At 38.4% G+C, this 13927-nt stretch overlaps 1 protein-coding gene across 4 annotated transcripts in view; it reads right to left on the reverse strand.

Annotated features, from left to right (window-relative positions):
* Positions 1–13927, reverse strand: part of LOC127803445 (RNA cytidine acetyltransferase 1-like) — a 67834-nt gene that overhangs the window by 29077 nt on the left and 24830 nt on the right. For all 4 annotated transcript variants that reach the window (XR_008023522.1, XR_008023523.1, XM_052339668.1 and 1 more), the window contains one exon: positions 9271–9364. Coding sequence is in view for 2 of the 4 variants with exons in the window: in XM_052339668.1 (XP_052195628.1) it covers positions 9271–9364 (94 nt within the window). In the remaining 2 variants the exon portion in view is untranslated. The remainder of the gene's footprint in view (positions 1–9270; positions 9365–13927) is intronic.

Consider the following 13927-nt stretch of genomic DNA (forward strand, 5'->3'; position numbering starts at 1 on the left):
CCTCTTGCCAATGATAACCCAACCAGTGATGCATCAACGCTTCCTTCCTCAGGTTCTGCCCAATCACCGACCAAACCACGATCGCCTGAAACCCGCTGCACAACCGTGATAGCTTGGAACTCCTGCGCCAGTCACGACCTCCTAGCCGTTCGTGTCAACCTCTGGCCACCCACTCTAGTCGTCCGACCAACCCGCGTCACCCACTCCAGTCACAACCTTCTGGGCCGAGGACCACTAGCAGATGGCAGCTCCTTGAATTCGCCTGGGTTGCCGAGAATCGTGGTCGTATCTAACCTCCTCGTGCCTCGGAATCAATTCCAAGATTCAATGGTCGTCTTCGTCTTCAAAATTCAGACAGGAGTGTCTCTGATCTGCAATTGAATATTGCTGAACAAATCCACTCGTGGAATTCACTGCTCCAATTGTTCGCTCCAGCCAATTTTGCAAATTGCTTTCAATTCCCAAAATCACAGCAACTCATTGCGAGTTCAATCGCTACACCCACTCCCGAGTCCAAATCACAACACCCACTGAATCGCTAATACTTCGGATCCCACATGCGATAGGCTTGATTCGGCTATGGCTTCCAAAATTCAAGCGCTCAGCCTAATTCGCTACTGGATGGTTAGGACTACCAATTCTGTTGAATTCACCTGACCACTTGAATCGCCTCAAGCCCCGCTACCTCAATCACGTAACTCCTTGAGAATTGGTCGGATGTTGCTTCCCTCATAGATTGCTGACAATTGCAACCTATATCGTCGGAATTGCTTCACCTTTCCCTTTCGAACAGTCTCACCAGATTTCATCACCGAGAGTGCTTCGTTGGAAATTACCTGCGTCCAAAAGCAGTAACCCCTTCCCAATCAAAATTCGTCTGGCTAGTTCTCTGCCGAGATCCTCCTTACCACCATCGCCAAGGGAAACCACTCACCTCACAGTAATCGCCTTAACTGGAATCAAATCCACAGCCAATGATTGACTGCTCTGATACCAATTTGTCACGAACCTAGGGTTTAATCTAGGATTAGATCGGAAATCAGAAGGATCCAATAGGTTTAGAACTAAGCATTGCCAGGTTTGGGGGAGGCAATGAGAAGAATGAGGGGAAAATCAGAAGAAGAAGGGGGAAGAAACAGAAGAGAGGGAACAGAAGAACGAGAGGGAGAGACGGGAGAGGGAAAGGAGAATTAAAAGAGAAATAGAAATTAGATTTTCATTCATTCAATAATCCCCTTCCCTTCTCCTACCAACAGCCTTACATAGGCTTCCTCTAACAAAAAATAACAGCATCCATGTGCTGTAACAGCATTACAAAATATCTCCTAACAACTTGCTAAATCTATTACTATAATGCCCTTCTATGGAATCTTGGGTCATGACATAGTAGAGTCTGTCCTTAACCTCAGCAAGTCTGATCTTCCTCCCTGAAGTCTGGTCTTGGAAAACACAATGTGTGTCAAAGGAGGTGATACTATAGTTCAAAGATTCAGTAATTTGGCTAATGGACAAAAGGTTGGTGGATAGCTTGGGGACATGAAGCACATTGTTTAATAAGATGTTCGGGATGAGATTGATGTTGCCATGACTAGCAATTGGAATGTGCGACCATTTGCAATAGCAATCCTCTTATTTCCCGAAAGTGGTTTATAAGTTTCAAAAAAGGTGGGACATGGTATCATATGGTTGATTGCACCTGAATCAGGAATTCAAGACGTAAGATGTGAGCTTTCATTAGCATTAAAAGAAGAAGCCGAGAGACACCAAAAGTGGCGAGAGAGCATGCAAAATTAGAGCTAGAACAGGATTAGATAAAACCTCACAACTTCTCAATTTCTTCCTTCCTTAGTCCACCAAGGTCATCACTACCAGTGTTATTAAAAGCTGAAGGCGCACTAAGGCGCAAAAGGATGTTGGAGCCTAAGGCGCAAGGCGAGGCATGCGCCTAATAGAACTAGGCACATGCTTACTAAAAAAGAGAAAAATATATATCTTACTTGAAAAATAAGGTATAAAATAAGTCATAACTCTTAATGACATATTTACAAATATGTAATCAAGGAAATTAAAAAATTCAACATATACTAATGAAAAGAACAATAAAAAATGCCAAAAGATATAATCAAAAAGGCTTTAAATCAACTTAAATTAAATCTTAAAAAAATTTATAGGTCTTAAATATTAATCAAGATTAACTAATTATGCATTTTGAATAATCTAAAAATCATCCTCATCATCAAGATCAAGCATTTCTATATTTTCATCATTAGAAGCATCATCTCTAATATCTTCTTCCACATCATCTACTCTTGTTGGATGATTTCTATGGTTTAGAAATGTGATGATAGTTTCATACAGTTTTTTGATAGGTAATATACTAAACTTGAATTTGCATCTTTCTTTGCTTTGGTAAATTAATGTTGCATTTTGTTATTGTATGCCTTGAATTTGTTCAATTCTCCCTATCCATCTTTATCTAGTTCAAATTCAATTGGAACATTTAAAGTAGTAGCCTTTTCACTTATTGTCAAATTTGTAGTTGAAGCAAGAAATTTAAACCTTACACAATAAAAAATTAAATAAAGTAACAAACAATGGAATAAAAACCTTGAAAAACAGCTAAAAAGCCCAAGGCGCGTGCCTTAGGCTGAGGCGCACCTAAGGCACGCCTTGTCGCGCATTTTGGTATGCGCCCAAGGTGTGCCACAGTGCACCTTTAATAACACTGATCACTGCCAATAGGGCTATCATCTAAATGATCTGTCATTTTGGTGTTAGTGATATGCCCTAATGCTAGATTTAGATGACGTCTAGCGGGCGCAAAAATTCATTTGATGTATCATTGTATATATATTAATAAAGGCAAGTTTTTCATTATTCATTACTCTCAGTCTGTTGTATGAATAAGTCTATGGATTTCCTGTGTAAGATTCTTAATTCTTAAGATGTTAAGAATATTTAAGAAATTCTGGTAATCTGTGAATAAATTCTCTGATAACAAAATTTCTTAAATATTCCACGTCTGTAGATTATTTAGATAGGGACTTTAATTAATTGATTATCAACTAGCACATAATTTACTACCTTGATTAGAATAAGATACTAATGGTTAAGGGTGATGAGTCACATACCATATAGCATGTGATGCTAATAGTAAACTCGTGGGTGGTTGTTAGAAAACAACGCAATAAACGTGACACCAATGGCTGATCACATGGCAAGATGGATAATGACCTTGTCATCAAGTTGTGATTGTGTAACTGATCCTTTGACTTGAAGCAACACGGTTATCTTGTGTATTGGTGTGCGAGATTTGCTGATGCGTTGAACCATTCAATTCCGAGGTGGGGACGTTCCTTTATGTGATCTCGTATTGTTGGTGCATGGAGGCAGGTGTTTACGAATAGGATTCGTCACCCTCATTAAGTTGAGGTGAACATCCTATGTGGTCTACCATCAACGTGACAAAAAAGTCATTGGCTAAGGCAGTATGATTAATCAGGAAAGAGTTCCTGAGGTGTCAACTAATCATGCTGATGAGGTCAGATACATAATTATTGAGTTTGTGAGTTTATCATACCATGACTCTTACTCGGTCAAGACATTGGGTGATGGAAGGATTGTATTACATGGTAATCATCAACTGTGATAGGCTCACTTGAAGTTAGACTTTATTCTCTTTTATATTATTCTGGGCCGTTAGTGGGCATTACCCAGGGCCTTTTAGAATGTCTCGAGAACATGGAAAGATTCTTGAGAAGAGTCGAAAAGTTCAACTGACGTTATCTAATTGCTATTAGGCAGTAAACCTAAAAAGTCACACACCATATAGTGTAGCATCCGGTATCAGAACTATGCACCTGTCGTGTTCTCAACATCATTAATAATTAATGATGGGTTAGAATGTCATTAAAGGTTAATGACGTGGTTCATTAAATGTTAATGAATCAATTGCAACTATTTGTGGGGACACATGGAGGCTGTATGAGGCTACTCTTGAACCTTCTCTGAAGTAGAAAAGGGAGAGATTGGAAATTGTGAGAAAAATGACAAAACTTCGTCTTCTTCCTCTAGCTTGTTATGTTATTTTCTCTACTTCTGCCCCTTGTCTGTTGTGTAGCTGCAAGTAGCTTAATCATTAAGCTGGAAGATTTTAGATAGTCTGGAAGGGACAGACAGGTGCAAGTGACTCTACATCCTCTGGCTAGCACAGGACAAGAACAAGAAGTTGATATTGGAAAGCTTGCTAGGTTCGAATAGACTAGACCCTCCATGGTCTGAGAAGGATTCAGTTTCAATATAGAAACAGTTTTTACACCCCCCCATCTAATTGCTATTAGGCAGTAAACCTAAAAAGTCACACACCATATAGTGTAGCATCCGGTATCAAAACTATGCACCTGTCGTGTTCTCAACATCATTAATAATTAATGATGGGTTAGAATATGCCATTAAAGGTTAATGACGTGGTTCATTAAATGTTAATGAATCAATTGCAACTATTTGTGGGGACACATGGAAGCTGTATGAGGCTACTCTTGAACCTTCTCTGAAGTAGAAAAGGGAGAGATTGGAAATTGTGAGAAAAATGACAAAACTTCGTCTTCTTCATCTAGCTTGTTCTGTTATTTTCTCTACTTCTGCCCCTTGTCTGTTGTGTAGCTGCAAGTAGCTTAATCATTAAGCTGGAAGATTTCAGATAGTCCGGAAAGGACAGACAGGTGCAAGTGACTCTACATCCTCTGGCTAGCACAGGACAAGAACAAGAAGTTGATATTGGAAAGCTTGCTAGGTTCGAACAGACTAGACCCTCCATGGTCTGAGAAGTATTCAGTTTCAATATAGAAACAGTTTCTACACCCCCCTGACACTGGCCTTTCAGGTACGACGTTCTTCGTATTACAAATGTTATAATATTGTATTACCTAAATACTCAAACTACGTATGGTATGTGTAGGCTTCCGTTGCATATTTCTAATGCAAAAATTTTTGTATTACACACTACCTTATGACTTTTCCAACATTTGGCAATGTTTGTTGACTATTGTGCATGTCCCTTGAATCCACCATTTCGACTAAGTACTTGAGCTTTTCCATGGAGCTTGAAACAGTTTTCTCTCATGTGGCATGGCTTCTTACAAAATGTGCACTAAAAACTATCCTTATTAGATGGCTTAATGCGATCATTCTGTCGTCCCATAGTTGCCTTTCCGCCATTAGTCTTCCTTGATACCATGGTAGATCCTTCAGTTTGCTGAGACTCCAACATGCCTAAGCGTTTGCTTTACTCGGCTCGAACAATAGAGAAGACTTCGCTCAACGGTGGCGACTATTCTTTCCCAAGAGTTTGGACTCAAATTAGATCAAACTCAAGGTTTAAACTTGCTCAGTGTTCTAAAACGCACTAAGCGCTAGTCGGGCGCCAAACTGGGGCTTACCTAGGCCGCCTAGGAAAATTGCAGGGTTTTTTTTTAATATTTTGCTATAGGTTGGAAAGACAAGTGAGAAGAGCTGTAAAAATGATGAAAGAAACTAATAAGCAATCAGAATATGATAAAAAGACGAAAATAGACATGTTATTGATTAATACAAAAAAAATGCATCAAATACTCATTTTTACTTTTATTTAATTATAAATTGTTGTTATATATTTGTATATATATGTTAAAATTAATTAAAAAATATATCAATATAATATATATGTATATATATGTTAATATTGTTGTTATTATATATATATACACACACTATTTTATATATATATACATGCACACACACACACACACATAAACATAGTGACAGAAGAGATGGACGGCGATGGGAAGCGATCGATGGGGGCAATGGACGGACGAACGATGACGAGAGTCGAGAACGTGGCTGAGAAAGACGATTGGTGACGGTGATGAGAGAGAAAGCAAAAAGATGATTGGCGGCGACGAGAGAGAGAAATCGATGAGTCCATCAGAGACGAGAGAGCGAAATCGACGAGAGGATGTAAAAGCGAAAGGGCAAATCCAAACAGGTGTCTGTACCCAATGGCTAGGCGACGCCTAGGCCGCCGAGGTGCCAATTGGGCCCGATTAATCGAGCCCGGTGCCTAGGGGTGCCGATTTGCAGGAAATCGCAGCGACCAAATGCCGCCTCGGCCGGGTTTTAGAACACTGGACTTGCTAGAAACTCAAAGACTCAATGTCTTTCAATAAATTCCTTCAAGGATTGAGCATCCTTGTTGTCTTTCATCTTTAAATTCAGATAGTAATCAAGTTCTAATCACAGGCCATTTAGTGTATTGTAATATTTAGTCACGAAAAAACTTGTACATTTCGTAGACATGATTTTGGTTTTGATCTCGAACATCAAAGCTACATCCTACATTTTCGAGTACGTTTTCCAAACAGTTTCCCATACCCCTCCTTAGAAATTGATAGAAACATGCAGTTGTGGCTGATTTAGGGCTGCATAGAGTTCCACAGCATGACATGATTGTTGAGTCCTCGTCCCATGTTGCAAATCTCAGGTCGTCTTGTTGTGGTCCTAATGTCCTCACATCTTGAGACCACTGCAAATAGTTTCTTCCATCTAACCTGTAGGATGGGTTGAGATTCTAGAGGTCGCTCACTGCAATGTTGTGAATGACACAAAACAGCATACAAGTGTTAGGATCAATCGAAGTGGAGCTAGGGTTGCTAGTTGCAGAGATTGAAGACATCTTAACAAAACAAGAGGCAGAGACGATGAGACAGCAAACTAATTAACCTTGCTAGCAAGAAGGAATCAAAGATTGATTCATAGCAAGGTCGCAGCAACGCGCCGGAGCAAGGATGCTGCTACACCGGAGATGCCTGGGTGAACAACCGGAGAAATGAAGGCTGAACAGACAACTTGAGCAGCTTCTTCGATCTAGGGCAGCGATAACGGACAAGAGTGATGCTAGAGATCTTTTAGCTATGAAGGCCGAAAAAAGACCCAGACGTGTTGATGGCGGTAGGAGAGTCAGAGATGAACTATTGACGAGGGACGTTGTAACCAGATGCAAAAGTGACAGGGATGTACGCAACAGCCACGGCGAGGGCGAATAGAGCTGACGTCAAAGATGAGCGACGCACGAGGATGAAGGAATGTCGACGATAAAGGCCTACAATTGAAGGATGTGCACCGCAGAACTACAACGATGTCAGAGTCTAGGAACGTGGCAGCGGCAATTAAGGCCAACAGGTAAGATGCCAAGAAGCACTAGAAACGATGAAGGCAAAACAACTGGCAATGAAGGCCAAAGAAACAAAAGGAGTTGGAAAGGAAGGCAATGAAGGCCGGAAAAACACCCTAGGAAGATGTCTCTAATACCATGGAGAACTATAATTTTCGCATATTTCATACAATGGGTTGATCACCCTATATATACAAGTAGGGATTTACAAAATAGGAAAGATTAAAAAAAGGAAATTATGAGAAAAGGAAGCACAATCAAATCTGTACAAAAAGTCAAACAGTAAGCACGGCAACCAATCCCACAATCATAGGAGATTGATTGGAATGAACTTCGGCAGATTGATTCTCCAACAAAAAGAATAATAATGAAGTGCCAAAAGGCAGCAAAATCAACACACACAAAAACACATACATTTTCCCAACTAAGCTTTTCACTTGAAAGACCTTTTAGAAGCAAGGACTACAGGTAAATTGAGGTGGAGGATTGTAGAAATTCAAAGAGAGAGAGAAGAAATCAAGGGTAAAAGCAAAAGCCAAGAGGGAAAGAGACAATAGAGAGATTTCAAGAGAAAAAATCACAATTGCATTGAATATCAAATAAGCGTAATTGTTGATTAGATATAAGCCTATCTATAGGCTAAAATCCAACCCTAACTAAATTTATAATTAACCTAACTATGACTATCTCAACAAAATAAAAGATAAAAGTCCAAGAATCTAAAACCTAATCAAATATGTTTTAAAAAAACTAATATCCAATCAAATTACTCCAGTTATAATTATCCTAACAAAATAAATGTCAAAAAAATCTAAAATCTAAAGTCCAAATTCAAAAATAGCCTAAATCCTAATATCAATGAACAAAATTTATAATCTTGATTTCCAATCATATATGAATGGACAGATCCTCATTATTACCATTTACCATTTATTAGCAACAGACAACAGCTTAATTTTATAAGATCATCTAAGTTGGAAACTTTCCATTAGAGGTGTCGCTGTCTATGCATTTTGCATGGTTGGGCGGGCTTCTGAGCTTTACAAATTGGCATATCAAAGTCAACTTATGGTCTTGATGATAACTATAGAAGAGAGCCTTTGTTCAGAGCCTCAGAGCCATAAAATAGTAAGCCATGGTTCTAAAAGTAGCATCACATGTAGACATGTGTTTTTCTATGTCAAAATCCAATATACATTTTTTTTTTTTTTTTTTTGGGGGGGGGGGGGGGGGGGGGGCTAGGAACATGCAATATACTTGTAAAATTATTCCTTTTAATTTTTTAGCAATTAAATATCATTATTGAAATAGTATAATTAGTCTTCCTTTCTTCAAAATGGCCATATAAAAACGCAGGGCTCAAATATCATTGCCAATTTTCTTTCTTTTTTATTATATTTACTGTCACTCTGAAACTACATTATCCATAGATTTTAGACTATATCATACGTGATTATTCTTTTTAGGAAAACATTAAAAACAATTAATACAGGGGAAAAAAAAAGGAATATTAGGATCAATAGGGTCACCAAAAGAGTTCATTGTTTTGGATTGAAAATGCATCATGTTGCAGACCATCAATACCAAAATCTGTATTCCAGGCAACACAAGACAGATCCACTCTACTGTCCACCGAACACTTTCTTGCACAATGGAAGTAAGTGTTGCATGCCAAAAGGTAAAAGACAAAAGCTTTATTCTCCTAGATGTTGTGTCACAAGGAATTGGGTAGGGGTTTGGCATCACAATTCTCATTTCAAAAGACATTAGAATACAGCCAAGTATCATTTTTTAAATTTTTTTGTTATTTATTGAAACTCTAATTCTGTTTGTAAGCTAGGATACAACTTTTTATTGTAGAATAGGCATATGCAAGTTCTATAAACCTCTTTTATTTTAGCATATCTATTAAGCCAACATCAAACTAGCCATAGGGAACACAAACCCCATGCCCTATCTCAAGCGTCATGGGTCTGACAAGACTACTTCACAAATTAAAGATTCCGCATAACATAGTTCATATGTACTTAACTAAAGAAATAAGAAATGAATTGAGAATGAACCTTCTCCGCTGCCTCTGTAACTCTAACATGTGGAGACTCCAGAGTAGTTTCCACATCTATTTCAGATATAGAAGTGAACTGTCCTTCAAAGTACCTGCAGTGAATTATTCCATTAATCTTATGTCAGAAAGCAAATATATATATATATAGAAGTTATCTTTCATATATCACCTTCCCTTTAGTGGTGAACATGTTTTTTTTTTTGCTTTGTGCATAAACTAGTGCCCCCCCCCACCCCTGGTGCTTTCATTCCTACTCGGAGGGACAGAGAAGAACAAGAAGAATTAATAACCGAGTGACTGTACCTAGATAGTGAACATTTTCTTATTTACTGTACCTAGATAGTGAATTATAAGATTAGAGTTACAAAGAGACTTTCCTTTGGGAGCCATGAGGGAGGACTTTAAGTACCATTTAGTAGAAGGGAGCAAGGTGTGCTTGCCCATTGATAGGGGAGGATTGGAAATCAAAAGGCAGGCACTCTTCAATAAAGCCTTGTTGGCGAAGCGGCTTTCCAGGTTTATGAAGGACAGGAAGCATTGGCAGCAATTAGTGAGCATAAATATAGTTTTATAGGGAAATTGGTCTACTGGGGTGATCAGGACCCCATATTGATTGTGCATTTAAGGAAAATTATATGAGTGGGATTACTTTTGCAACCGCAATTTGTTTAAGGTAGGTGGCAAGAATAGTGATGTTTTGTCTAGATAACTGATGTGGAAATAGCTCATTACGTCAGATGTCCATTCACCTCAATAATATCATCAGAAACAAGCTTGTATATCTTTCCATGATGGTGGTACGGTCCCCCCCCCCCCCCAAAAAAAAAAAAAAAAGAATTCCAGAAAAAGGGGAGGAAATAGACATTTCTTCAATATTTGGAAATTTACTCTTGTCCCTATATTTGGTTTGTTACATTAGCACCCTATCTATGGACAAGAGGAAGACAGAGAGATTTGGCATTCATCTAAAAGAGGATCCTTATTCATTGTACAAGGTTCTATGTGATCAATGGAGAGTGGACTTTCCAAGGAAAAGGTTATGAAGATCAAAAACCAATTCCAAGATGACCTCTGTTCAAACAGCTTCACACAGATTGATCTTTATGGCTGACAATTAGAGTAGGAGACAGGTCGTGCAGCAATGGTGCTTCATCTATAAACAGAAGAAAATTCCATTGCATAGTACAGAGAAACTCAAAAAATAGGTGGAGAAGCACTCTTCAGTGGAAGTACCTTTCTGAAATGAGTACAACTCTGATGAAACTTCAAGTAAATTGTTTTTGACTTCAAGGGGACATTCAGGAAACTTTTAAGGAAACATTTAGGATAGCTTTGGAACACCAGAGGAAAATCCAGAAAAACTCAAGGGAAACTACGAAAGAACTCTGCAAGAATTATTTGGAGAACTTGATCTAACAATATTTATGTTAATTAGATCACGTTTCAAAGTAAATGTCTATTCTAATTTATTATATATCTCTTAGAGCATTTTAATAAGTTATTTAATAAGAATCCCTAAAGTTGCTTTAGCATTACGAACTTTTCCACATAATTCCTATTACGTTTCTCATTGGATTCCAAATTATCTCTTTATTTCTCATTATCCCTACATTTTTGGGTATTGGTTCCTGCTTCAATTTTTTTTATATCTAATCCAGTATTAACTTATTCTAAAAACTATAATTCATTAACAACTTTTTTGTAACTGTACAGTAGCTCAAGATACTTGAAGCCTTTCTTCTTTATTTTTAGGATTCATTGGGTTACATTCACATCTATTTTGGAGACACTTTGTCCCTGGAGCCAGGCGTGCCTAAGCAGCAGTTGAGATGCTCTTCAATGATGCTTCCCTTTTCTGTATTTGTGGTTCATCAGGATGGAGCATAATTTAAGTGCTTTTGGGAGTTTAGAGAGAGATATCCATACTATAATGGAAATGGTGGGAACTAAGGAATGAAAAGAAGATAGGAAGAGAGTAATAAAGGGAAATTAGGAGAAGCAGAAGAGATGTAAACACGGATCCACAACAGTAAAAACACCAGGAAGAAGAATAGCAAAGAAGAGGGAAGAAATAAAAAAAGGGCAAGAAAGAAGAATGAGAGAGAGAGAGATCTTCCAAATATTAAACATTTGTTTCTCAAAAAAGCATAAATTTGGATTACACCAAGAAACCATATTTATAGGCCAAAATTCTAAATGCCTCCACCCCCCCCCCCTCTCTCTCTCTCTCTCTCTCTCCTCTCCTCTCCTCTATTGTTGTCTCAAAATCTCTGTTATAGCATTTTTAGACTCATAACTATTTAATAGATGATAGTTTAAGTTTCATCAACATTTAATGTCTAATAATAATCATTTATAGGGCATGCCAACTGACATTATTCTATTTTTAAAAATCTTAAAATGGAAAAATGTCAGTTGGTATGGTTTATCAAAATTTTAATTTAACATTAGGACTAGATGAAACTTTAAACATCAACTATTAAATAGTTGTTGGGACTTGGGAGTATAAAAATGTAAGATTTGTATGCAGAGTTCCATCTAGTTTTAAATTTTGATTGTCTAGAAGATTATTATTTGACAGTAAAACTAGATGGAATATACATATCAACTGCTAAATAGTGGTGAATGGGCACCTAAATATGGAAAATGAAAGCTCCTAGCAACTATTTGATAGTTGGTACATATAATGCCATCTAGTTTTAATGTCTGATAATAATCTTTTATATGTCCTCGTTCCTTTTTTAAAGAGAGAAGTTCTTTTAAAAATAGAATATAGCCAGTTGGTGCCTCATATAAAAGATTACTATTACACATTAAAGCTAGATGGAATTCTATATGTCAACTGTAAAATAATGCCAAAGACCCAGTAATTGAAGAGTAAAGAATAAAGATGATTAAATTTTGTCATTTGTACAAAGTCAATAATTTGTTATTCATTATTCACTGTAAATTTATTCTTTGGAGTGAAACAATTTAACACACTATTCAATACAAGAAATTCTGTTATGTAAACTTCTGTATGATTTTTCAATAAAATGATCAAAATATTATTCAATAAAATACTTTTATTGTATCCATTAAAAAATTGTTTTATATCTTTGTCACAACCCAAGCGTGGCAATGGCGTGATTTCCAACCCGGGTAGGATTGGAATAGGTGCTGCTCAAACAGAGCAGTCGCAAAAAGGAATTTGAGAGCAAGGAAGGGAGAGAAGAACGATAGGAAGAAGTAGAATTCAGTGACTTCTCATTTCATACCATCCATAGCCAGATAACTGACTATATGTAGGCTGCCCAAGGGCAGATTCCCAGCCCGGCCATTGCAATAAACAACCAGCTGGCCACATGCATAGAATATTCTATTTGTCCACTCTACTAACAAAGAAATACTAAAATAAAAGTTACAACAATATAGCTAATGCAAGAAAATTAAATCGGCAGTAAAATATATAGTATTAGAGTTGGTGACATGTGACAATTCCCCCCCCCCCCCCCCGTTAGCCCTTTCTTGTCCTCAAGGAAGGCTGAGGAGGCTGGCGGATTTGGGAAACTGCTCCAGCAGCTGCGGTAGGTATTCCCATGTGCTCTCTTCCTCTCCTGCGCCCTGCCATTTAACCAACACTAGTATTATAGGTGCCCCCTACCTGTAGATGACTCGGCGATCCAATATCACCTCCAACTCAACTATTCTCCTGACTTCTTTAGGTAGTTGTGGCAGCATAAGACTCACCAGCTGTGATCCGGCTGACTTCTTCAATAGCGAAACATGGAAGACAGGGTGGATGCGAGACTCCTCTGGAAGTTTCAGTTGATAAGCCACTCAGCCAACCTTGGCAATTATAGGGAATGGCCCGAAATACTTTGGGCTAAGCTTCGATACAGGCCCAGACGAAATGGATTTAAGATGAGGATATTGTAGCCTTAGGAAGACTTCCTCACCCACTTCGAACTCTCGGTCACTTCTTCTGCAGTCAAGATATTTGTTTCATCCTATTTTGAGTGGATGCCAACTCCCTTTTTATCTGCTGCAATACCCTTTTCCTTTGCTGCAAATAATCTTCCACTTTAGCCACTGTTGAGTAATTTCCCACAGTCGATATTAAGGGAGGGAGGTAGGTACCCAAAAAGAGCCTCGAATGGTGATATTTTGAGTGATGAATGGTGGTTAGAATTGTACCACCATTATGCCATTGGCAACCACTTATGCCACTCTTTAGGGTGCAGGAAACTCATGCATCTTAGATAAGATTCCAAACTTTGATTCACCCTCTCGGTTTGGCCATCCGTTTGAGGGTGATAAGTTGTAGACATGTTCAACCTCGTTCCCAAGGCCTTCATGAGCTCTTGCCATAGAATACTGGTAAACACTTTGTCTCGGTCAAAAATAATAGTCTTTGGGACCCCATGAACCTTAACCACCTGATCCAAGAAGACACGAGCCACATCTTGGGCTGTAAAAGGATGTGTTAGCCCTATGAAGTATGCGAACTTTGTGAGCCTGTCAACCACTACCAAGATGTTGTCCCTTCCCTCGGACTTTGGCAGCCCTTCAATGAAGTCCATAGAGATGCTTTCCCAAGCTTGGTCCGGAATCGGTAAGGGCTGTAGAAGCCCAGGATAAGCTACCGTCTCACTCTTGCACTGCTTGCACACCTC

Source organism: Diospyros lotus, chromosome 6 (assembly GCF_014633365.1).
Source record: "Diospyros lotus cultivar Yz01 chromosome 6, ASM1463336v1, whole genome shotgun sequence".
Taxonomy (NCBI): Eukaryota; Viridiplantae; Streptophyta; class Magnoliopsida; order Ericales; family Ebenaceae; genus Diospyros; species Diospyros lotus.